A 27,372-nucleotide genomic window follows, 5' to 3' on the forward strand; every position below is an offset into this window, starting at 1 on the left:
TTCCCCTATCAGTTTGCTTCTGAACTATTCATTGTGACAACTGCATTTGAGTATTCACTTCCCATGATTCAATATCTGTGCTGTGTGATCAGTCACTTAAATCACATACTATTGTCCCTTCTCTCTGATTCTTTGAATTCTGTGAAGTTATACTAGGTAGAAATTTGGTCCAGTATTCTATATTTAATATTTTTGGAAGTGCATGCTGAGCTGTCAGAGGAGGAAAGGAACCTTTTGCCAAAAAGAATACATTGCATACTAATTCCCCCTTTTCTTTCAAAAATTTACTTACTTTAAAATTGTGTGGTTTTATTTAACAAGATATTATCTGTTTACTGATGTATGGGTTGTAAGTGTAGGGTACTTTAGCCAGAGTAAAAAAATAATAGGTCTAGGTTAATGCCAATTTATAAATAAAGAAACTAAATTCCTGTCAAATTATCCACTCCATCTTCATTTAAATGTTTTCTCTCATTACCACTCATTGACTGACAAGGGTCTAACTCAGGGGTGGGCAAACTATGGCCTGGGGTCTGCATCTGGCCCTCCAGACATTTTAATCTGGCCCTCGAGCTCCCGCCAGGTAGTAGGGTTGGGGGCTTGCCCCGCTCCCCGCGTGCTGTGGCTCCGCACGGCTCCCGGAAGCAGCGGCATGTCCCCGCTCTGGCTCCTATGTGTAGGGGCAGCCAGGGGGCTCTGCACGCTGGCCCCATCCCAAGCACTGCCCTCACCGCTCCCATTGGCCGGCAACCACGGCCAATGGGAGCTGCAGGGGCGGCCCCTGCAGATGGGGCAGTGTGCAGAGCCACCTGGCCACGCCTCTGCATAGGAGCCGGAGGGGGGACATGCCGCTGCTTCCAGGAGCTGCTTGAGATAAGCACTGCCTGGATCCTGCACCCCGACCCCCTCCCGCACCTCAACCCACTGCCCCAGCCCTGATCCCACTTCCACCCTCTGAACCCCTCAGTCCCAGCCTGAAGCACCTATCTGCACCGCCAACCCCTCATCCCCAGCGCCACCCCACAGCCTGTACCCCCAGGTGGAGCCCTCCCCGTCCCCCGCATCCCAACTTCCTGCCCCAGCCCGGACCCCCTCCCACACCCTGAACTCCTCATTTCTGGCCCCACCCCAGAGCTCGCACCCCCAGCCGGAGCCCTCATCCCCTCCCGCACCCCAACCCCCAATTTCATGAGCATTCATGGCCTGCTATACAATTTCCATACCCAGATGTGGCCCTCGGGCCAAAAAGTTTGCCCACCCCTGGTCTAACTACTAACATGGGTTGACATTAACTATGCTCCTGTGACAGGGTGTGCTGAGTCAGGAGCTGACTCAGCATCCTGTCACTCAAATCCCCTTCAATATAGGTTAATTGGGACCTAACTGGAAGGTCAATCAACACAGCAGAGCTACTGCTCAGGGGCTAATTAGAGGGGGAAGAAATCCCAGCAGCTGTGAGCATATAAATTGAGAGGAAGGAAACCCTGGGAAAGGGGAGAGCTGGCGGAAGGCAGAGCTGGCTGTTCGAGCCCCATTTCATTCCCCAGAAAAAAGTGGGGGAGTTTGCTTAGCTTAGCTTGTAAATATATGTAAATAGTACGATAGGTGGCAGCCTACTGGAACAACAAAATACAACATGGTGGTGGTGAAGGAGACTTGAAGTATTGTGTCCTGTACTTAATCTTTAAGGACTCTCAGGAGACACCCCTGGCAGCTAGTCAGAATTTATATAAACTATACTGCAGGCTGCAGCTGTGTTCCTTCATAATGGTTCGTGGTTAAAGGGAAATCTTCAACACTACACACATTACTGTCTCAAAATTGCTGAATGTGGCTATTAGCAGCTGGATACTAAATTATGTAAAAATGAACAAAGAAAGGAGAGTATGTGAACCTGTGTGAAAAATATCAAATAAAAATCCTTTTATAGTTGCAGCCTATTCATCTTAGAGTTCTGGGGATATCCCAAACAATTCCAACCTGTCTTTTGTAGCTTAGGTTATAAAAGAATCTCAGTGGGATCAGTGTTATTATACAAACTTGTTTGTCTATTACTCTGTTTTCCTGAGCGCATTCTGTTGGCAGTTTATTAAAATAAGGAATCACTTATGGCCCTTCTGGTGTTTTTGGCCTAGTATTCACCATTCTTGATCCAAATATGTAGTTATTTCAGATTTTTCTAAATCACATTTAAAATCCCACATCAGTCCATATGCAAAAAGGATCAAATCCTTTAATCTGTATACAGAGAAACAGGTTTTAATTTTGTGTCATCAACAAAGTTAACAATTGTTCTCTCTCATGCATGTGCATGCACGCTCCTAATGCAGTGTAAATAAATACCAGCAAAGGTCTGAGCACTCTGGGGGACCATACCGCTAATGTTCTTTCAAGCACAGCTCATTCTCTACACTTAAACTATCTTTGTTTCCTTTTAAGCTGTTATCATATCCTAATGTACAGTCTATAATCTGTAGCTGAGATAATCATGTAGAACACTGTCAAAGACTTCACTAAATTTAAAATAGCAATATGGTATTAGAGGACATGAAAGCAAAGTATGAAAATCCATAAGGAACTTTACTAAAATGTCAAAAAATGCATAGAATGGGAAGAGAAATATTTTTCATTGGATGAATTTTATTCATGTATTCATCAATACTTATGGTGACAATTTCTGATTTAGTCCACATTGTTAACACATCTGTACATTTTCAAGGTCATTGGGACCTTTTTAAAAAAAAGCAAAATATTTGTTTTTTAAAAACCAATATGAATAGCTTGTTTTGGATTCTTTTTCTGTCTTCCTAGTGGTTCTCAGATATCAAGGCGATAGACATGGTAGAAATTCCCAGAGAAATGGACTACCACTGCTTATAACCAAAGAAACACAAAAATTGTCAACCCAAAAACATTTCTGAGGATTCACAAGTGGAATCAAGGAAGAAGTAACATGGCAGCTCAAGAGAGAGCTTGTTTGCCCTGGGGATTCTCAGTGGCTGCCAGTTGTAAACTAGATGGAGCATCTACTCAATTATCTTTGCTTTGGACTCATTTCTCTGTTTGTTGTCGGGTGTTTTTTTGTTTTTGTTTTTTGTTTGTTTTTGTTTTTTGGTGGGAAGGAATGTTGTTTGTGCCAGTTTATTGGCCAACAGAGATGATACAAAACATTTGCCTTTTGGAAGAGAAACCTTTCTGAGTACAAACATTATGTCCCTATATTGGATTTGAGATCTCACGTCTATTATATTGATTTAAAAATATTGTGTTTGCTCATAAATTGGAAATTAGTAATTTTACTAATCATTTGTGGCATCATGATTTGTAGCATGTCATTAACCTATTTTGATCTGAACCAAATTAATGTCATTGAAAACAATTCACAAGAATATCCCTCTACAAAAAACGGCAGAGGTAAAAGCAAAGGTTTATGGGAGGCCTGCAAGAGTTTTTTAATCACTTGCCATAGCTAAACTGAGTACAAGAGTACAGTGTATTGTTAACATTTCAATAATAACTACACTGTAATACAGTATCACCTACCACGTCATTCAAGAAGGCAAAAATAAGCAGTTTTCACAAAGAAAATTTAGGGACTGAGTCCAACTGGTACTGAGCATCAGCAGCTCTCATCAACCTGCATGGGATTTCTGTTTTCCAACCATCACCACTGGCTTGAACAAGGGTTTTATACTGTACTCTACACCTCTCAGAGCCAGGCCTTTAACACAAACTGATCTGTTTGCTGGATATTATGGACAAACTTAGTGTTGTTTTTTTTAAAGGAGCAGGAGAATCTAGTGCACTGAAAAGGGTACAGCTGATAAACATATGAGATGGAAAGGGCACCATAATATCCTACAGCATTCATTTCACAAAAATATTTTTTAGTCACAAAACCTTCTTCAGGTTTCTTACTCAACAGAAGTCTTAACAGTCAGTTATATTTTATTGTTAATTTTGGCAGTTCCCCACACTTAAAAAATAAACAACAACAAAAACAAAACACTCATGGTCTGCAATTTCAAAAATGGATATAAGCAAGAAACTAAATGACTGATTTGTAATGATACCCTTCCCAAATACATTTTCCTGGCTATGGTAATATTTCCTGGCATGCCAAATACTAGGGAATGCCATTCATTCCTGGAACTCTGGAAAGGTAACCTCTGTCAAGTTGATAGATAGCATGAGATCATTTCCCAAAGGATTACTTTTGGAAGTGGGTAGGTAAGAAGCAGCTAACTCAAGATTGTGGCAATCACCATTTTTAAACCAGGTCAGTAATCAAAATATTCAACCTACACACAAGCCTTCAGACATTTGTATTCCAAGAGACCTGCTAGATTAGAAATGCTTTCCATTTTCACTGTCATAAGATGGAAAGTGTAACACATAGTCAAAGGTAAAACGTCCAGGATTAACACAAGGGTTTAGCTGTGCAGGTCCTATTAATTTTTATGGGCATCAAACCACAGTGACCGTGTAGTTTGCATCTGGAAGCGAGTCTCCCAGCCTGGGTCGACAGACTTGGATTGCCTGGGGTCATGCTAGCATGATAAAAATATCTGTATAGACGTTGTAGCTCAGGCTCTCAAGCCTGGGGACTGGTGGGGTGGACTTGCGAGCCCAAGTTCCAGCCCAAGCTACAATGTCTACACAGCTATTTTTGGCCTGCGAGCACGAGCCCCACCAATTCAAGTCTGTCAACCTAAGCTGAGAGGCTCGCTCCCAGATGCCATGTAGACATACCCTAAATTGTTTGAAACAAATGGGGGACAGTATAAAGAAATAGTTTTACCAGACAGGATTCCAACTGACCCCTGAATTTTACAACAGAGTCTCATTCTGAGCCCCTGCTCACACACAGACTCTTCTGCCATATATACTCTACACTTCTCTATAGAGAGAGAAACTGGTAACACCAGTATGTCTTCTTCATACAAACAGGCACATCAACTAGCCCTTATGTGTAAATAATCTGAATGGGCAGTGAAGATGCCTTTTTCCGAGTCATAGATTTCATGATTCCCCATGCCCAGTTTATCTATAGCTCTTTAAAGAGTTCTAATTCTTCATTTTTAAAGGAATAGAATGTTAGTGAATGGATATATAAATATATGTCTTACCTCCTCCCACTGGTGTATGTATCGAATTAATCTCGAAAGACGTAATAAACGTAACAGGCTGAGGATTTTTGTAAATCTCACAATGCGAAGTGCTCTAGCCGTCTTGTAAACCTCTGAATCCATCCCTTTTTCTACAATGAGAAAAATATAATCCACTGGTATTGATGAGATGAAGTCAACCACAAACCAGCTTTTTAAGTAATTCATTTTGATGACCTTAGGGTCCAGTATTATTTCAGAGCTGTCTTCATTGACAGTCCCAGTTCTAAAATTCATGATCAAGTCCAATAGAAAAACAGTGTCTGATGCCACATTGAAAATAATCCATGGTGTTGTTGTTTGTTCTGTAAAGAATGTGATTCCAACTGGTATGATGACAAGATTTCCAACCATCATTATAAGCATTATTAAGTCCCAGTAAAACCTACAAGAAATAAAAACAACAAATAGAATTATTGATGCAGTTATAAAATAAAAAACATCAATTTAATATTGACTATCTATATTATAAGCCCTTTGGGACCAGGTTCTTGTCTTTGCAGCTGTCTGTAAAGAACCTGGCACACTGTAGGCAATATGCAAATCAGTGGCAGCTTTGCCTAAGAGAGGACTACATGATGAGACCCATATACAATATTATCTCCTCTGTGTATTTTATTTATTCTATTAAGGCTATGAGAGTTCTTTCTTTTAAGCCATTTGAAACATGCACAATCACTGTCAAGACTAATAATTATATAAAAATTACACAATCTGCCTACTAGTGATTGGCATCTGAGATAAATGCAGGATTGTGACAAGGCATTAGTTTATTCCCTCCATGGCATATCTAAAAGGTGAATATGTGATTCAGTAGATTTCCCCAGACTTCCTGTCAAAACCTATCAGTATGTTTACATAAAAAGTACTGATGCCTGGTGTCAATCATGACTGTTTTAGCAAGGTAATTAAGTTCTTTCTTGCCTTCCATCCAAATGGAAACCCAAAATCTAGCAGATAACAAACTAAGTATACTCATGCCATGACTGCACTGGAAAAAAACAGTAAACCCAGAAGCAAAAATAAGACCCAAACAACAACATCCAAATCGTCACCCATTTTTTCAACCTGAACAAATCTTTTGTGAGGTACTAAAATGTTTGGACAGTAGAGCTGGGAAAAATACTTTTGGAAAATAATTTATTCACTCTAAAATGCAGCATTGGTTAACCAGAAATCATTAATGAATTTATGTGGAGTTCACCTAATATTTTCAGCCAAACTGAAAAGTTTTGGAAATGTCAAAATGGAACATTTTGTTTTCATCCAACTTGAAAATTTTCCTTTCAATTTTGGGCATTTTGACGAAAAAGCAAAGTAAGATGATAATCACAAAATGGCCTGGGGACAGAGAAGAGAAGAAGGAAACCTCCCTTATAACTTTTATCCTGGTGGTTAGGGAACACAGGACACTGGGATATTCTGATATGGGTCGTTCTCAATCTCTCCTGTTGAAGCTGTCCCACTTTGTCTAAGGCCAGGTCTACACTACCGCGGTAGTTCGACAGCTGGCAATCGAACTTCCGTGTTCGATTTATCGCGTCTGGTCTGGACGCGCTAAATCGATCCCGGAAGCGCTCGCCGTCGACTGCGGTACTCCAGCTCGGCGAGAGGAGTACCGCGGAGTCGACGGGGAGCCTGCCTGCCGCGTGTGGACCGCGTCTGAACCGCGGTAAGTTCAAACTAAGGTATGTCGACTTCAGCTACGTTATTCACGTAGCTGAAGTTGCGTACCTTAGTTCGAATTTGGGGGTTAGTGTAGACCAGGCCTAACTAAGTAGTCATAAGAGCAGAGACTTGGACCTCCCACATGCTAAGTGAATGCCCTGATCACTAGGCTATATAGATTCATTCTCACTCTCTTCCCCTGGCCCAATGACTATGAATTGCCACTATGAATGACAAAAGTCATTGGAACAGCTTCAACAGGAGAGATCAAGAAAGACCAATACCTAAACATCCAATAGCCAGTAGTTCGATCATTCATCTGGGAGGTGGGAAACCCATTTTCAAATCACTTCTGTGGCAGAGATGGTAGTTGACCTGGGGGCTCCCACATCTGGGGTGAGTTCCCCAGCTAGCTTCTAATAGTTAGCCTTCTCCATTTTTCAGAGTAGCAGCCGTGTTAGTCTGTATCCGCAAAAAGAACAGGAGTACTTGTGGCACCTTAGAGACTAACAAATTTATTAGAGCATAAGCTTTCGTGGGCTACAGCATCTGAAGAAGTGGGCTGTAGCCCACGAAAGCTTATGCTCTAATAAATTTGTTAGTCTCTAAGGTGCCACAAGTACTCCTGTTCTTCTCCATTTTGTGAATCTAGGCCTGTTTTGATTTTGTCAAAATGCCCAAAGTCTAAATGAAAAATGTTGAGTTGGGTCAAAACAAGATGTTTTGTTTCAATTCAACTTGAAGGTTTTTTTACCTTTTGATTTGCTGAAAATTTCTAAATATTTTTGGTTCAATGAAATGTTATGATTTCTCAGAATTGACAGTGAACTGAAAAATCCATTATTCACGCAGCTGTATTGAATAGTTTTAGGTACTCCCATGTCAGAATCCCACTAGTTCCATCTTCTAGATGCCTGGTGCGTAGCATATTACTCCATACTGCAACAGAAATACCCAGAAAGGCTCTGCTGGCCATTCTACCGCCAATGTTTCTTGACCTTTAACATTTTGAGGCTGAGAATTATCCCCGATTGTGGTGTATCAGTCTCAAATCCTGAATGTTTACTGCAGAAATGGGAGTCAGGCCGGTAACCTGCCATACAGAACATGCATCCATTGGGTTTGGGATGGAAGGGCTTCAGGCTGGGACTTTAAGTAGAGGGCTGCATGACTTTTCTATGGGACACAACTCAAGGGAAGGTAGGCTTTGTGTCAAAGAGGACAGAAATTGGAAAGGAATAGTTCCACATCTTAAGGAACATAAGAACAGCCATACTGGGTCAGATCAATGGCCCATCTAACCCAGTATCCCGGCTATGATAGTGGCCAGTGCAAGATTCTCCAGAGGGAATGAACATAAGAGGACAATTTTGAGTAATCCATCCCCTGTCATCCAGTACCAACTTGTGGCAGTTGGATTGTAGGGACAACTGGAGCATGGGGATGTGGGACCTATCCTCCAAGAACTTATCTAATTCTTTCTTTGAACCTAGTTATACTTTTGGCCTTCACAACATACCATGGCAACAAGTTAAACAGGCTGACCATGTGTTGTGTGAAGAAGTACTTCCTTTTGTTTGTTTTAAATTTGCTGCCTATTAATTTGGATACATTATATAGGGGCAGAAGACAAATGATCTAACTAATTATACAACGGACTAAAAACAACTAAGCAACAGAGGGTCCTGTGGCACCTTTAAGACTGACAGAATACTTCTTGCGTCTGATGAAGTGGGCATTCACCCACGAAAGCTTATGCTCCTATACTTCTGTTAGTCTTAAAGGTGCCACAGGACCCTCTGTTGCTTTTTACAGATTCAGACTAACACGGCTACCCCCTGATACTAAAAACAACTAGAAAGTGCACTATAGGGCAACCAGAAAGATTCCATATGCTAAAAAATCTTTGCTCCAACAAAAGTCAAAAGAGTTTAGTCTTTATTATCAAAGTATCTTTAAAATGAAATTCAAAAATTCACACAGAACAGACTCTTGCAAGTAATTCCCTATCTATTTCATGCACTCTTATTTCTTTCTGGTGCATTTGAAACCTTGCTATAAACAAAGCGTGAAAGCAAAACTTACAAAATGTTCCCATTTTTTCCAGACAAATTGTGGCTCCAATTTGATTAACACCTTGATAACACTGCTGGTAAGGTGCACATTCATTGGAGTAAATGCCTAACAGTCCATTATCAAGACTAGTACAAAGGATCTTGAGTTTATACAACAATAGGTTTGTTGGACATGCTAGAACTGCCGCATAGATGAGAAAGCTGTTCTACTTTCACATACAATAGTGCTATAGCTCATAATTACCATCCCTGCAATCACTTCTACAAAATTATCTCCCAAAGTGATTTAACTGCTTTGAGAGCATTTATGAACTTCGCCAAGAAATCCTGAATAATCACATAGCATAAGCACATTTATCTATGGTTCACTCCTAAACAAGCCATTGCTTGACTTCTAATTGACCTGGAAGTTTAAGAGCCACAGGAAGTAGTTATGTAACTAAGACTAACCGAGCCAAACAAAATCCGGAATGCTGAATGGAGAAATTTCATCCCAGAACAATCCAAATACGTTGTGATTATGCAGACCACTATGCTCTTCCTTGCACTGAATGTCAGCAAAAATTTATATCAAAATCAGAGTTTATAGAACAAAATAAGATAAAAAAATCTAGACTAGAGGATTGTATCAAAGTTCTGAATATTTTTTATTCCACAAAATATAATGTGATCTGATTAGTTATTAAGAAAATGGATGACTATCTCATTTTGAAAGTATTCATTTTTCCTTTAGAAAATTCTCTGGTACACTTCTGTTTGTTCTGTATTGTATATCTTTCTCTCAGGAGAGATGGGCTGGATGGACATGCCCCACCACCTTGCATCTAGAGTCATAGATTCTAACGCCAAAAGGGACCATTGTGATCATCTAGTCTGACCTCCTGTATAGCACAGGCCCTGAAGCTTCCCCAAAATAATGGCTAGAGCAGATCTTTTAAAAAAACATCCAATCTTGATTTTAAAATGGTCAGTGATGAAGAATCCTCCGTGACCCTTGGTAAATTGTTCCAATGGTTAATTCATCATCATCATCATGTTCCTATTACGCCTCTGGCGTTTAGGGTAGTGATGAAGCTCCTCCACTCCTGTCTGTTTCTGGCAGGTCTTTCAATGGTTCCCCAGCTGTGCCCATTTTTTCAGCTCGGCTTCCACAGCTCTTCACCATGTTGTTTTCGAGTGGCCTCGTTTTCGCTTGTCTTCAGGTGTCCATCTTATTGCTACTCTGGTGATGGAATCAGTTTCTATCTGAAGCACATGACCGATCCATCTCCAGCACCTCCTGGCAATGATGGTGCTCAGATCCTCTTGGCTGCACTGTGTCAATAGATCTTGAGATTGTTGTGGGCCAAAAGATATGGAGGATTTTTCTGAGGCAGGTTGTATGGAATGAAGACAGTTTGGACATGTCATACTTTCTCATGGTTAATTATCCTAAGTCAAAAATTTACACCTTATTTACAGTCTGAATTTGTCTAGCTTCAACTTCCACTTGCTGGATCATGTCAGATGGACTTCTTCAGTTATCAAATATGTTTTCCCTGTCTAGGTACTTATAGACTGTAATCCGGTCACCCCTTAATCTTCTCTTTGTTAGATTGAGCTCCTTGAGTCTATCACCATAAAGCATGCTTTCTAACCTTTTAATCTTTCTTGTGGCTCTTCTCTGAATCCTCTCCAATTTATCAACATCCTTCTTGAATTGTGGGAACTAGAACTGGACACGGTATTCTAGCAGCAATCACACCAGTGTTAAATACAGAGGTAAAATAATCTCTCTACTACTATCTGAGAGTCCCCTATGTATGCATCCCAGGGTTGTATTAGCTCTTTTCGCTACAGCATAACACTCGGAGCTCATGTTCTGCTGATTATCTACCACAACCACGAAATCTTTTTCAGAATCTTTTTCTACAGCCTCTACTGCAGAACGGCAAAGGAAGTAACTAGAAAGTAATAAAGTGCATTTCCTGCCGACAGTGTCAGACCATTCTACTGTTCAGGTAAGAGACTGTATGCTCAAATGCTTCACGAGGCAGTGCTGTGAGCTGCCACTAGAACAAAGAGAGCATTTCATTTTAAAACATCTTTATTTTTTGTAAACCAAACCCTTGTCTTGAAAATTTAGAGTTCCATGAATCCTATAAAGATTCTTCTGAACTTAGTACAACTATAAGCTTTTATAAGAGGAGAATTTGAGAAGAACCTGTGTTGTATCTCATTATATTTGTAGTGTAAAATTCAATTTGATTCATTATTTTGAAAACATCATAGTAGAAACTATGGCATGATACAGTTTCTTAAACTCCATTATTGGATTAAAAGGACAAATCCTTCCCCCACCTCCAGAAGTCCAGAGAGCATCCTGGTAACAGAACCAGTACATTTCCACTGCACAGAGGGGCCTGATTTAGATGTGCTCCTCCTCTGTGGCATGGAGTCCAGCTCTGCAGGGGCACCCTGCACAGCAGTTTGCAGTGGTGTTCAGGGACAGGTAAATGGATGGGTGTGTTATGCCAGAAACTTCTGGAGTAAATTCCCTCCCTCTGCTGGGGAACAACTACGACAGCTCTGCTGTTGCTTTATGTCCTCGAACTAGTGGGACAAGTCAGGATATCCCTGTGCCTAATCCAGAGTTATTTGACTTGGAACTAGGGTGTAGATAGGGTAAGGTCTAAAAGTCCAATAAGGAAAAAAAACATCCAAGAATTTTACGACAGTGCTTTGGGAGTATTAATATAAAGATACAGAAATATTGCAGTAAAGAGTAATTAGAGCCAAATGAACTTAAAAAATATCTGTGCTGAGTCCCAGAGGTTCTAATTTCTGAGCTTTTACATGGCACCTCAGCAATAGCTACAATGTAGTTATGGGTCTGTCAGCATTTTTTCTGGAACCCTCTTATTCCAGGTTTAAAAATTAAGTCCAGTAAAGGTCCTTTGGACCTAACTGATCATTTGTATCTCTATACCTAAAATTTCAGTTTCATTATCTGCCATTGTCAGTATTCTATATATGTTATTGTGCCTGTTAAAATATTTTATATTTATTACAGGTGGGGCTGTTAGCACTACCTATTAAGGTTGCCTTATACTTCCCCTAATAGACCCAGTTTTCAGTTGTTTATAACTTTGCCAACTTAAATATTTGGACTGCAATTTTACATGGGTGTCTGAGTCAGACTGAACTCTTTTGGTGCAACCATTTGCAAAAACAAGGGCTGGGGAAAATGAATTGTTTAGCCCATGTTAAAAAATACTAGCTATCTTTCCTCTGAAGTGCTCTAGCACACCCCTGATTTAGAGCAGGGACTTGAAATTTGGTAGGGGACTAGTCTTTGAGTCACACATTTACCTTTTGCCATTCCCATGAAAATCTGTGCAAGTTACAAGTCTTTGGAAGGACAGGAAATCACCTACCACACTATAGACTTATTAGATTTTAGCAGCTAAAGTCTCTGAAGATTCCATCCTCATGGAGCGTACTCCATCCTCTCATCATTCCTAGAGGTAAGCAGGCTATGCATGCACCATCCTCACAGAATGTCTGAGCATGCTCCATCTCTTCACAGTTCTTGCATGTGACCAGATTGACACTGCACCACCCCCATACAGCAAATGAGCGTGCTCAAGGCAAGGGCTCCAGGGGATAAGATGGACTTTCACTGTAACTGCTGCTCCCAGTTGCTCTGGGCCAATGTGTGGCTCGGTACTGGAACTGAGAACAGTCTGGCTCTCCTGTGTTCTCAATGAGCCCCCCAGTTGGTACTTAGGCAGCATAGAGAAGGAAACCACCTGATCTGACAGCAGATGAAAAACAACCAGACCTGGGGTGTGTGGGGAGAGGAGGAAAAGGACTAGATTGGGACTGGAAGGGATAGGGAAGGAAAAGAGAAAAGAAAAATAAATCTAGTGACTGGGAGTCGGGGAAGGATTTGGAGTGGCTGAGAAAGACAACTGACTGGGAGCCAAGGAGGGAAATGAGTGGGGAGGGACTGAGGTCACCCCAGCAACTGGGGGAGGAGAAAAAATGAACCAGCTGAACAAGGAGACTGGGAGTAGGAACCATTGTAGGGAGAAGTGAAACAGATGTATCAAAAAGTCAGGGTTCAGGGGAAGAACTGGGACTGGCTAGACAGCGAGACAAGCAGCCAACCACATGACAGATGTTAGTTTCATTGCCTAAAGCACTACTGGAAGTTGATCAGACACTATGGTGATGAGCATGGTATAAAACCACATAGGGAATAAAATAAACTGTGGAGGGGGAAGGAGTAAGGGTGGCATAGACTGAGATTGGTCAAGATGAACAGTACTCTCCCAGCAACGTAGCGCGTCTTCACCTGATGCACTGCAGCGGCGCCGATGTAGCACAGTAGTGAAGACAATACCTTAGACATGAAACTCAGAGGGGGAGACTAGGACTGGCTGGGCAAGTAGACTGGAAACAGGATGAAGAGCCTGAAGAGTGCAGACTGGGATGGTGATAACAGTATCTCCCTTCCTTTAAACCATAATTTTCAATTCATGTTCACTGTGCGTTATTATCCCAATTTTTAAATTTTACATGCATTTATTGACCCAGAAACTAAATAGCCTGACTTCTAAATCACTGGGAGTTCTAATATTTCATAGTCAAATTTTCATAAGAAAGTCACAAAATAAATTGTATGACTTTTCAGTTATGAAAGGAGATATGTTAAATAGCAAAAATATATAATCAGGTTATAGTTGTTATTAAAGTGTTTTCTGTTTTATTTTAATATATGAATTTTGCTTTTAATTACATCTCTCCCACTACAGATTGCTAAACCTCTTTACTTACAGTCACTCTACTCTACATTCACTGAAGATATAGTGCTTTTGACACCTCTGGAATCTACTGAAGCTTTGTTGGTTTATTTATTGCCCCAGGACATCCTAGTTAAGACGAAGAGTCAGTTTAAAATGCATGCCTACCCACTAGTGATTAAGAATTAATTAGCATTACTTAATGTTTGTACAGTGTTTTGCATTGCAAAGAAGTATATGAGCGCTATGTAGTATTTTGTTCTCCACCTTATTCAACTAGCCTTGGGGAAACTGAATTTTATTTAAAATCATTTCAACTGTCACTTATTTTAGTTGTTGCAGAGACCCTGCTTATTCCAACTGAAAGGGCCATACATATTTGGGGAAGAAGTTACTCAGGTTTGTTTTTCCCTTCAGTATTCCACTGTCTTGCAGCATGGGAAATAATGAGCGCGTCAGCAAGGCACAATGTCCTTGATGATGTTTATTTACAATCTATGATTTCTTCTTTAAGGCACTTCCAGGCTGATCTAATATAAGTTGTCAGTGGGCTCACAACTCCAATAAGCAGAGAGGCTGCATCTCTCAATTGGGCACAGGTTGGTGTGACTTGAGGCTACACAGCAATCAGAGATTTTCCTACAATCAGACTTCTCTGAATAATATAGAGTAGCAGAATATTGTGGATGTAAGACTTGTGTTAGGGTTTAGCAGGTGCAATATCTCAGAAGTATACAATGGGAATAACCTCCCTAATTTTAGGATTAGAGTCCTTGAGGCCTAAATATTTATAAGGTAAGGCCATTATAGCATTGGCTCACAGAAAGATCTTTCAGGTAGAAGATGGATTCATTATGTGGCTAAGTAAAAGGCTCTGAGGACATATAGAGCACTTACATGTGAGCAGGCATTAGGTGAGTGTAAATTCAAATATCCATTTTTACCCTCTCCCTTTTGTGCTCAGAAACTGATCACATGGTTCTTTGGCAGCTTGAATAACAAAAAATTGAGTTCGTTATCAGAGCTGAGGAAAACAAAAACATTTGTACACATATTATTTGAAAAAACTGCATAAAATTCATAGTCACAAATTCATGTTTAGCCAGTTGTATAAACTGGAAAAATAATTTAAAAAGTTAACTACAAAAACAGAAAACAGTTGAATAAATTATTAATTGAATATCATTCAACCAATTATTTTTATTACATATGAGCCAGGACTTTGCTGTACACACATAGCAGAAGAGAGGAATTTTAGGAAATTTTCACAGGTTTTACTACAAAGATCTTCTGTCTCCTATTTGATTAAGCCCCTTGATTACAACACTAGCATATGGTAATTGGAATACATATTCCAACTGCCATTCTTTCCTTCAAGCACAATTTTTATTTTTTGCTTCATGAACGATCAACACCTGAAACAATGAAATCAATGTTCTGTGTAGAACAAAACAAATTTTGCTAGAAAGACCAGTAATTTAAAATCTTTATTAAAAAGTGTTATAATAAATACAAATGTTCCTATTATCCATGTCAGAATTTGATTTTCATTAGAGGTGCCATCTTTCTCTGGAATACCTTATATATAGCCATGCTCTTGTAGTAATTTTTGGCTTTTAGTAATAGAATGCAAGCTAGATATGTTCCCAGACAACTTTAACTTACATATATCTGGAATGTGCGCTTTATCATTATACACACATGCCCAGATCCTGCCAGTGATCTCAGGAGTGCAGACTTCTGTGCCTGATCAGTCTTCACTGACTTAATTAGAACTCCATGAAGATTCAGGGTTCTATCACAGCCATAGTTTGCACATTCTAAATGAGCACTACCTCCATCCCTCCCTCCCCCCTCCCACACACACACACACACAAAGGTTTTCCTGTATGCCTCTCACCTGCTTAATAGGAAATGTACCTCTTACCATTCTGGAGAAAAGACATTTAAAGTGAAATTTACATTTTTCTCAGAAAAAATTACATTCACTATCATCTTCCCAGAAAACTCAACTTAAAAGCTACAAATATATTTATTGTGTAATGCTTCCATTGGTTTGGCTTAGAGGTATATCTGTGAATATAAACCAAGAGTTTCTGCCTTCTGGAAACTGATTGTTTATAACAATGATTTAACAGAAACTGCTGGTGGGAACGTAATGGGACAGAAGATGTAATGTAGCAACACCACTTTGGTGAGATTAACACTCTTTCCATCTTTGCTGCCTCTGCCAACAATTTTTGTTACATGCACTAAATTGTTCATTCCAGTGTATTTTTCTCACAGACAGAGTTGTTAATATAGGCCACCAAAGAGCTATGAAGTGGTAACTACTTTTGGTTGCTAACAACCTGGGCTGAATCTGAATCAATAATTTAGAAGGAGGACTCCATACCAATCTAAGTCAACAAGTAGGATTTACCCAGAATTGACAAGCAACTGTAAACATGTGTTTTGTTATCACATGGTAAAACTGGGCCTGTTGTATGCAAAACTAGGTATACAGTCAAGACCACACTAAAATGGTGTTACAACCAGGGCCAGCTCCAGGCACCAGCCCAGCAAGCAGGTGCTTGGGGCGGCCAAGGAGAAGGGGCGGCACGTTGGGCTGTTCGGCGGCGGGTCCCTCTTGGAGGGAAGCACCTGCCGCCGAATTCCCGCCGAAGAAGAAAGCGGTGCGGTGGAGCTGCTGCCGGAGTGCCGCCGATCACAATTGTGATAGTGGCTTTTTGTTTTTTTTTTGTGGGTTTTTTTCCCGCCGCTTGGGGCGGCAAAAACCCTGGAGCAAAATCCTGGTTACAACCTAAAAAATGAGGAAGACTTTCATATTTTGCATGCAAAGTACACTGCAGAAAACAAAGGTAAAAGATATTCAACATGTTTATATTATTTAATAATTGTATAAAAAATTCCACAAAGGTCTAGATGGCAAAATATACCCAGTGCTGTGTATGGTGTGGTCCCCCTACCTATTAACAGATACATATGTGGCTGAAATGTGATATTGATGTAGAATGTGAATGAATGTAAGTAGAAGCATGATACTGTTACATCGAGTTACATGATTACTTAGTTGATTCACTTTATGTGGCTGACTTTTCTGCTCTGAGTTCCCTGTTACTCTGAATGTGTCAATAAATACAGAGAATGTAATGTAACAATTTTTCAGGTAATCCTTTCTGTATTATCATCTCCAGCATATTCAAATAAAAGCATCATTGAAGGGTCAAGAAACTTTTTATTGTAACCCTGGGCGTTACATGGTTATAGGGACCAGATTTTGCATCCAATGGCACTGGAACACTTTTTATAGACAGGATGCTGAAAGCCAGCTAACGAAACTGTAAATCATGTGTGTTCAAAAGCAATGTGAAAAAGCACAATTCCCGTTCACACCACATGGGTGCAGCACAGCTCCGGCATTCTAAAGAACCGTGAAATAATGCTAGCTTCGTTCTGACAGCACCAGCAAACTTTTCACAGTAAAACCTGGGGATGCTGCAGCACCTGCCGCACCGCTAGTTCCCGCGCCTATGTTTGCACCTGCAAACTTTAAATAAAGGTAACACATCTATTCATTTTACCTTTTACAGACAGTGGTTGGTATTATATCCTCAATCAAGTACCACATTAGAATATACAAATTAAGATTGTTTGTTGTGCTTTCAAGGGATGGAACTTTTTGTACAGAAATATTATTTTATGTCATTCTCTGATAGCAAGGCAGTAAAGAATACTTAAAACTATACATAATACACAAAAACATACAGGAAATGACAAAGTTAAGGTTGTGTGAGCAACCTTAACTCTGCCCCCTGATTGTATCTATTATGAAGCAATCTTATTAAATGATGACATATTATATTTTCAGCAGCAATCCTGCCTCATTTGGTATGTAGGGTGGACAATGTTCAGTGGCTAACAGCACTTCAATATTTAATTTTATCCTCATCTTTCAAAGCAAGACAAAAATCATCCATCCCTACACTGTATGAGTCAGAAGTCCCTATGCACTTCTTCCATACCCCAACCTCATTTATACAACACTACCTTTTTCACCATCCAACATATGCATTGATTGAGATCATGAATCCTGTGCTAAAAATAGCAAATAATGTGCAATTAGAGATTGTATCATAATGGTCAGCGACCTTAAAAAAACGTGATTTACTGTCTGAAGTGCAATCTAGATTTCTTTTAGCCTGGTTACTTATGCTGGGGTGCCTAAAATGAATCAGCCAAACTTGTCAGCTAACTTGCACAGTTATTAAGTATAGCTGATATCTATTAAATTATTCATTTACAGAAAAGATGACTTTCCAAATGAGGGTGTGCCATCAATATGTGCCTTTTTTTTGCCTGTATAACCATGTAAACATATTACTGTTACCCTTGCCCCTTCTCCTTAGGCTCTTGCTGTTCATTACAGTCCCTTGTTGTTCCATTTTCCTTCAGAAAAGCTCTGAAGCTTCACTGAGCTCCACACAGGTAGATCTGCACAAATCCCACCTGGTCCACCAGCCTGAAGCTCAGTGACTAAGCTCTTCAAGTCAGGAACAGTGTTTCGTGTGTCTGTGCAGAGACTAGTGCAATGGAGCTCCATTCCTCAATAGGTCCTTTGCAGACTACTTCAATACCAAATAATAATGGAATTTCCCTGCCTATTTTTAATAAGTGTGCAACTATTTGCTAGAAAGCAGTAAAGTGCTCTATCCTGAAAAATGTGTGCAACCAGTGAGGCTAGAGCTTATGCCTCATTTCATATGTATATTCACATTAGCTGATACAGTAAGGCAGAACTCCTCCAGAGCTCTGCCTCTTTCCAACATATACCTTTGTCATCAGCATTGCCACAAATCACAGTCCATGTTAATGGAAATGACATTTACTTTTTTTAAAATAAATGTATGTATCTTTGCAGTAGAACATCAAGATCCATTTATAAAAAGGAAATTTGCATTCAACTTGTATATGTGTGCATTGACAGTTCTCATAGAAAGTTGGCAGACCACTAGGTTATAACAAGCATGTATGCACAAAATGCATTTTAAAACCATTGTAATTTGGCTACATGAAAACTGATGTTAACTGAACCACTGAAAGGCACATTTCTGACCTATATGCTATGTCCTTGACAAACTTTGTTTCTCTCCTGTCCCATTCACACAACAGAACTATTCAAAATAATGTCACACAAAAAAGTGTAATTACACAAAATGGAAAAGAAATCACTCGACAGCTGAGAAGAAATATGCCAATTTTCAGGGTGAGAAGCAGAAGATTGATAGAGTTCTAAGTATCTAAAAAGAATCCTCACAAATGAAAACTTGTTCAAATTAACTACATGCTCCACCTATAAATATTTATCAATATATATAAAATCAAAACCAATAAAATATAAAGAGAATTTAACAATCTACTTCACCAGCGAGATTTATATTTTGGTTGAATGTTTTATTCTCCACTATCCACTATGAAGTGTCATAGTACAGAAATTCTTTCTGATCTTTGAGAGTTCAGACAAAGTATTTCCTATTCTTAAATGACTCTGCACAGCACCAGTACTTGCTCTTCACATCATCCACCCAAAGTATGGGTTAAAGGTGGCAAAGGAAAGTGTTTGCCTGCAAGTAAAGTTGCCTATAGCTGTAACCACTGATAAGCTGCTAGAAGTAGCACTCATAGAAGCTTCAATGACAGACTTATGATCTGAAAATATAATCATGAAAAGTAAAAGGAAAATTATTTCTAACAGTTAAAACTATTATTGTTTTGATAAACTAGAAGGAACCTTCTCTTAACTTACTGGGTTGAAAAAACACTTGAGTCAAAGTCTATTTTCACTTTTCAGCCAGGTTCACTTTAAATTCAGTTGACTAAATATAATGAACGTGGATCTTTCTTTCAGCAGAAGAGATTTTATTTGAGAGATTTGGGAAAACATTTTTAGTCAGATGTTAATGTTCCTTAAGAAAGATAGGTTTAAGTTTTCAAAAGAAGAAATGTTAATTTGCTTTAGTCCATATAGTATATAGACTGTCAGTTATGAACAATTCAAACAGACTGGCTGGCATTTACGCTGAATCCCAATATTAACTAGAACATCCAATTAGACAATATATTTTATCCTTGGCTACGAAGTTATCAGTTATATGTCACCTCTATATCGTAAATATAAGTATTAATTAATGTTGTAATAGAGTCTACAGGCCTCGGCTCTGTAAGATATTTAGCTTAGCCAAAAAAGACCCCAGGCCTAAGGAAAGACTTGACAAAAGCAACTACCCAGTAAGTGACCCTAGAATGATTGTAAGCTGTCACAAGAGCACAATGACCCTGTATCTCAAGATGTCATGAGACAGAATGCTGCATTAAGTGTTTTATACTGATGGTATTTAGGAGCTATGTTCTGTAATGTACCAGTTAAAGCCAGTTAGAGTATTCTGGGGATTTTTGCAGACATAGGGTATTAGTAATATGATAACCACAAGTCTTTATGGTGATTGAATAATGTAAATGTTAATAAATGTAAGGGGAACTAACAAGTTAGCCTATGAAAAGTGGGGTGCCCTAAATTTAGTTGGGTGTGGAAGTGTAGATAAGGAAAAGGGGTTGAAACCTTCATAAATATGTATGAACCTCAGTGGGCATCAGTGTACCATTATAAAAGTTGTATCTCAGCCTGTGTACCTTGGAACACACCAGGGTGACACCCACTGGTCATGATTAGGACCATGAAGATGAGGAGGAGGAGGATGACTGACACTATGTGGTTCCACCGCATGAGAGGTGAGTAATGACAGCTGTAGGGCTAAACTCTTTGTACACTCTCTGTCGCTCTACTGTAATATTGTTTATCCGCTCTGTGGATGTGTTAATAAAGAGACTAATGGTAAATTGCAATTGTGTCTCATGTGCTCCTCGTGTCTCTCATTCTAATAACATTGATAATAATCTTCCTGATACTGTAGCCATTTAGGAGACTGAACCTTTATTGACTACTGTGGTCTAAGAAATCAAACAATAATCAATACACCAATTCAACAATGCTGGAGGTAAGGGAAAATACGGGGGAAGCCAAGTGGATTAAATGTTATGCTAATGTGCCAAAAAGAGAACTTAAACAACAAACACAAAATCCATTCAGTTTATTGAAAGAAGGACACTTTGAAAAGTTAATGTTAGCTTGGAAAACACAGCGTGTGCAAGTATGTAATCCGACCAACAGTGAATATGAAACTGATTCAGATTCATTTCAGACAATGCATGGGACTATGGAGTAAAATTATCAAAAGTCACCTAAGTGATTTCAGAGTGTAAGTCCCACATCACTTAGGAGCCCAAGGGACGTGACTCTTCTAGTACATTAAACTTTTGTTCTTAATATTTTGTTCTGTTCTTAGAATAGCTACAGTAAAAAAATCCATCCCTAACCTCAGATGTACACACACACAGGTTCTCACCGCCACCATTTTTAGACTGATGAACAATAGATTAGTAGACCATAAAAAAGGCAGTAGAACACACGTCTGAGTTACTTTTCTAACTCCACTAAGCAGCTATAATACAAAGTGATAAACAGTCACTGGATAGTCACAGAGAGAATACATACAATTAAAATCCTATATTGGTCTTGGAGGCCCCTAAATCAGGTTATTTATCTCTGAATTATCCCACACATGCAACCTCTATTGTTTAATAAGTCTCTGGCTCATAAAGTTTTTCATATTTTTCACCCCTTCTTAAAACAGAAATACTCTGGAAGATCACTGCCCTATCTACTCCCAACCTTGATCTTTGCAGCAACTATACTGCTTGGATTTATTAAAGACGTGTGTAGGCTGTGTGGGCCTGATCACCAGCCCGGGCATAAAAGTTAGCCACACCCAGTTCAGTCTGTAGCCCTTACCTTAGAGCCATGTTTAGTCAACACAAACAAACAAAAAACCACCATAAAGTAATAGTCCTGTTCCCAACCTAGATTATGAGGACCTTGGACAGTTTAACAGTCAGGAATTCCCCCCAGCCCAGACATGTCCACATGGTCTGCTGGCCCTCTTTTAGTCTTCTGCCACAGCTACAGGACAGAGTACTCTCATCTATCTTCTGGTCCAACCTCCCTCATATGCACAGCCCTAGCTGGGAATCATCTACCCCAATCACTTGATGCTGTCCAGATAGGTTGGATGATTCCCAGTACCTGCCTGCTGAGCTCCTCTCCAGAACTGGCCCTTAAAGTGGCAGACCACCCTGTTATAATGTGATTAAAATAGATTTCTTGCTTTAATGTGACAGGTGTGCATACTCGGTTATTTTCCCCAATTTTCATAGAATCATAGACTCACAGGACTGGAAGGGACCTCGAGAGGTCATCTAATCCAGTCCCCTGCACCCATGGCAGGACTAAGTATTTTCTAGTATTGTCTAGCCTGCTCTTAAAAACCTCCAATGATGGAGATTCCACAACCTCCCTGGGCAATTTATTCCAGTGCTTAACCACCCTGACTGTTAGGAAGTTTTGCCTAATGTCCAACCTAAACTGCTCTTGCTGAAATTTAAGCCTATTGCTTCTTGTCCTACCCTCAGAAGTGAAGGAGAATAAATTTTCTCCCTCCTTCTTGTAACAACCTTTTATGTACTTGAAAACTGTTACCATGTTCCCTCTCAGTTTTCTCTTCTCCATACTAAACAAGCCCAATTTTTTCAATCTTCCCTCATAGGTCATGTTTTCTAGACCTTTTAATCATTTTTGTTGCTCTTCTCTGGACTTTCTCCAATTTGTCCACATCTTTCCTGAAATATGGTGCCCAGAACTGGACACAATACTCCAGTTGAGGCCATATCAGCGTGGAGTGCAGCAGAAGAATTATTTCTCATGTCTTGTTTACAACACTCCTGCTAATACCTCCCAGAATGATGTTTGCTTTTTTTTTTTTTTTTTTGCAACAGTGTAAAATGCTGACTCATATTTAGCTTGTGATCCACTATGACCTCCAGGTCCCTTTCTGCAATACTCCTTCCTAGGCAGTCATTTCCCATCTTGTATGTGTGGAATTGATTGTTCCTTCCTAAGTGGAGTACTTTGCATTTGTCCTTGTTGAATTTCATCCTTCAGAATTACTTCAGACCATTTCTCCAGTTTGTCCAGATCACTTTGAATTTTAATCCTGTCCTCCAAAGCACTTGCAACCCCTCCCTACTTGGTATCATCCGCAAACTTTATAAGTATATAAGTGCCATTATCTACATCATTGATGAAGACATTGAACAGAACAGTACCCAGAACTGATCCCTGCAGGGCCCCGCTTGATATGCCCTTCCAGCTTGACTGTGAACCACTGATAACTACACTCTGGGAATGGTTTTCCAATCACTTATGCACCCACCTTATAGTAGCTCCATCTAGTATTTCCCTGGTTTGTTTATGAAAAGGTCATACAAGACAGTATCAAAAGCCTTACTAAAGTCAAGATATACCACATCTACCACTTCCCCCCGTCCACAAGGCTTGTTACTCTGTCAAAGAACGCTATTAGGTTGGTTTGACCTGATTTGTTCTTGACAAATCCCTGCTCACTGTTACTTATCACTTTATTATCTTCTAGGTGTTTGGAAATTGATTGCTTAATTATTTGTTCCATTATCTTCCTGGGTACTGAAATTTTGTATCTGTTCTGTTTATTTCTTCTCCTTGGTGCAGGATTTTATGTTTATTACTGCAAAATCTCCTCATATTGCCCACAACTCTGACTACTCTAACTTTCTTTAGGTCACTTGTCTATGGTCCCAATACACAAAAGTATTTAGGATCCTAATTTCCATTGAAATCAGCCAGACATACAAGTGTAGAGAGGCACCTTTGTGGATTTTTATTAGTTTGGGAGGAGGGAGAGTATCATCAAAAAGCCTCTGAAATCCAGAGAAAGTGTCACTACTCGAAGATTGACAAACTCTTTACTATGGTGATAGAAGCAAATCTGTAGGTTATCAGTATATTATGTACATGATTTGAGATTCAGGCCCCAGTCTCGCAAACACAGGCATGCTTAACTCTCGTGGAACTATTCACATGCTTTAAATTAAGCATATGCATACATTTTGGCAGGATTGGAGCCTAAAGTTATAGTAAAAAAAGAAAAAACACTCAAAAGGCAACAAGCCACATTTTTCTTTAAATCGGTTTGCCTTCAATGAGGTTGTACATGTGTAATTTAAAGCAGAAGTTGGTCCATGGTATTTAGTATGATATTGTTAAAGAATATTTGCAATGCTTGCTTTCCATTTTTCCTCTTTTGATAGATAAAGGGAGAAAATTGCAAAAAACAGATTCATTCCAAACACTATCAAACTTAACTCTATAATTGTTGTGACGTTATCTGATAAACTATGACCATGTAGATCATTTTTGCTACCACTGTTATATAATTGCAACAAATCTTGTACAAAGGTCAAATAACATGTCTATGGAAAAGTTATGCTTTGCTGAATATAATTATGCTATTTGTATGCATGTATCATTTTTGTATTTGATGTTATGAGTATTGGCTCTATACCTGTATTTCTAAATGTTTGCTCCTGGGGTAACACCCACAAGGTAATTAGCCAGCACATCTTGGAAGGACTATTCAAATTGAGTGGCCCACCAAAAGAACGTCTAACTCACAATGGAAGACGCCCACCTACCCTGAATGGACTTTCCTGTGAATGTGCTATTTGAGGTATAGGTAATGGTTTCTACTATAACTAAGCAGAATCAGGCATGGACACGTGACTTGCCCATGGGACTACAAACACCATCTTGTTGCTGTCATTTTCCACAGTGAGAACAATGGGTTTCCCGCCACATGGGAGAAGCTATAAAAGGCACTGGAAAATCTCCATTTTGCCTCTTTCCTGCTCAAACCTCTGGACTATGGATTTATACTAACGGGTGCATTCTAACCAAGGAATCAAGGACCTTCCAATGATTTGGAAGCAACCAGAGACTTGACATAAGCCAGCAGTTTATTCCATCACTGCTACAAGTCTGATCTAAGAACTTTGCAATTATTATATGTATTTGATTCCTTTAACCAATTTTAACTCTCACCTTTCTTTCTTTCTTTTTATAAATAAACCTTTAGATTTTAAATTCTAAAGGATTGGCAACAGCGTGATTTTTGGGTAAGATCTGAGTTGTATATTGACCTGGGGGTGTGGCTGGTCCTTTGGGATCAGAACCACCTTTTAGTTGATTAAATTGGTTTTAAAGAACCACTCATCTCTAAGTCTAGTGTTTTTGTTGGTGATACAAGAACTGGAATGCCTAAGGAAACTGCTGTTCTGACTTCACCAGTGTGGTGAAATAGTTTACTTTTGTTGCTGGTTTGGTATATCTCATGGGAGAATAACCTCAAGTTTTTGGGGTATATCTGCCCTATTTCTCAGCAGTTTGTCCTGAATTTGGTATTCTCAGTTGTGACCCACGGAAGCACGGTGACAATTGTCTATAATTAAACTCTTTTACTGCTTTGACCATTTCTAATCTCATATTCAAAGGAACCTGTCTTATTTCAGCATTTACCTATTCAAGACAAAACAAGCTACATGGCATAACAAGTATCACTTATTTGTGATATTTTTTCATATTTGGAAAATATGTTGATTTGACACAGCAGTGTGTTGAAATCTGTTAGGATATCAATCAACAACTTACTGAAAAACATACTTCATTGTATAGATTTCTATATAACAGAGTGGAAGGGCCAAATTCTGCTTTCAGTTACGCAGCTACAACCCCTTCTGAGGGAATTTTACCAGTGTAACTGAGACCAGAATTTGGCCTCAGTTATTTTATTCTGCAGACTGATGGAAAGTATTTCTGTGGAAATGAAATAAACATTTTCCAAAAACAGGTCTATTCTGGCTTTGTACTAAGTTGCACCATGAACAAAAGCAGTAACATTAGGAGTTTGGGGGGGGGAAAGGGTCTATTTCAAAATATCATGCAACTTGCTTGAATTTCTGGATTCTGACTACCAACACTCTATTCACATACAATTTTTGTGAAAGCTAAATGACAGTGTCCTTCAAATACCACTGACGTTGACTCCAGCTGATACCGTTTTTGGTTATTAACATACCTTGCTATATGTCTAGAATGAGCCCTCCAATAATTAGAACTGAATACTCTAATTTTTAAAATTAAATCAAGCCTCTGGGAAAGAACCAAGGAAATAGATGGCTAAAGGCCTTTCAAACAATTAACAAGCACTGTACTGTACGGTTAAAAATTAAATGTTACAAACTAGGTTAAGAGTTTCTTCTCTTAAAAATTTCATGTTGATAGAAAGGTAGGGCTCTCGCACATACAGGTGAAAGCACAAGGAGACAGCACATTGCTTGAGAAATTCATACTTCAGCAAACTAAGTGAATTTTCACTATTGTTTGTACATTTATATTTTTCTCATAAAAATAATACTTTGCATTTATATCGTGCCTTCCATCTGAGACTCTCAAAATAACTTTACAAACATTAATTAAGCCTCACAATATTCAATATTCCTCTTAGTTGAGTAGGTATTATTTCTGAGTGTCTTGAGACACCTATCTATCTCACACTGGACTCTCAGAACAGAGACATTCAAAATTAGAAGTCATTTTAGTTTGCCAAAGTAAGTTATGGGTGAAGCTGGGAATAAACCCAACAACCTTGGCTCTCAGTTCTGTACTCTAATCACTGTGTCATGCATACACCACACAATACACTAACTTCAAATTCCTCCAAATGGGTCACTCCAGAAATACCTTTATAAAATGACAAACAAGGACAGAGCTCTGCTGAAGTGGATGCCAATGCTGCCTAGGATAATTGGCCAACAAAAAGGTTGCAAAATACAGTGACTGGCAGCTCATAAGAACAGTTTTCCCCTTGCTAATGTAACCTGTATCCTCTTATCCAACTCCAAATATCATGCTGATCTCACAACGTATACGTTTCAAAATAAAATAAAATCAAGAACTTTATATCATTGAAGAACAAACAAATCAGCAAATAGTACAGGAAGCAAAGGTGAAAAATTACCATGATACGATTAATCATCAAGCACAAAATTTTAAAGTCTCAAAAATGCCCAAGAAGCACCATGTTCTAGAGGCACAAGTGAACACAGTACACATACATATATTTGTTTGGAATGTGCAGAGACTAGCTGAATACTAAAAGGTGAACATTTCTTATGAAGAACAAGAACTGATGTGCACTTCCTTTGGGTGCTACAGAATTTATGGGAAAATTCTAAGTTAAACTGAAAGTAGTTTGAAAAAATGAGAGTTTGGATTTTTTTTGCTAAGTGTATTGAGTTCTCTTTCCCGCTGTGACTAGATATATTGCTGCATCTAAATTAACTTTCTTAGAATTTGTTTGTAAATTAGAAATACTGACCTGCCTGTAAAAAGATGAGGAAAAAAATGCTAAAGAAAATTGCATATTTTAATTCTGAGATGCAATGTAATGAATGTATTATTATACTAGAGTACAACAACACTCTAGTGAAATACTGGAAATGCACTTGGGCTGAGACCATGCATTTTAATGCTACACTATCTTCAGCCATAAGGATAACGTATCAGTCAAATGAAATTATTTCTTTAAATAAATGAAGGCATAGTCCTTCCCAGAGCATTAGGGTGTA

The 27,372-nt window shown here is 39.1% G+C and overlaps 1 protein-coding gene across 1 annotated transcript in view; it reads right to left on the reverse strand.

Annotated features, from left to right (window-relative positions):
- Nucleotides 1-27,372, reverse strand: part of HCN1 (hyperpolarization activated cyclic nucleotide gated potassium channel 1) — a 291,636-nt gene that overhangs the window by 258,651 nt on the left and 5,613 nt on the right. Inside the window, exon 2 of the mRNA XM_065406546.1 lies at nucleotides 5,130-5,553. Within this exon, the coding sequence (XP_065262618.1) occupies nucleotides 5,130-5,553 (424 nt within the window). The remainder of the gene's footprint in view (nucleotides 1-5,129; nucleotides 5,554-27,372) is intronic.

The sequence above is a fragment of the Emys orbicularis genome, chromosome 6 (assembly GCF_028017835.1).
Source record: "Emys orbicularis isolate rEmyOrb1 chromosome 6, rEmyOrb1.hap1, whole genome shotgun sequence".
Taxonomy (NCBI): domain Eukaryota; kingdom Metazoa; phylum Chordata; order Testudines; family Emydidae; genus Emys; species Emys orbicularis.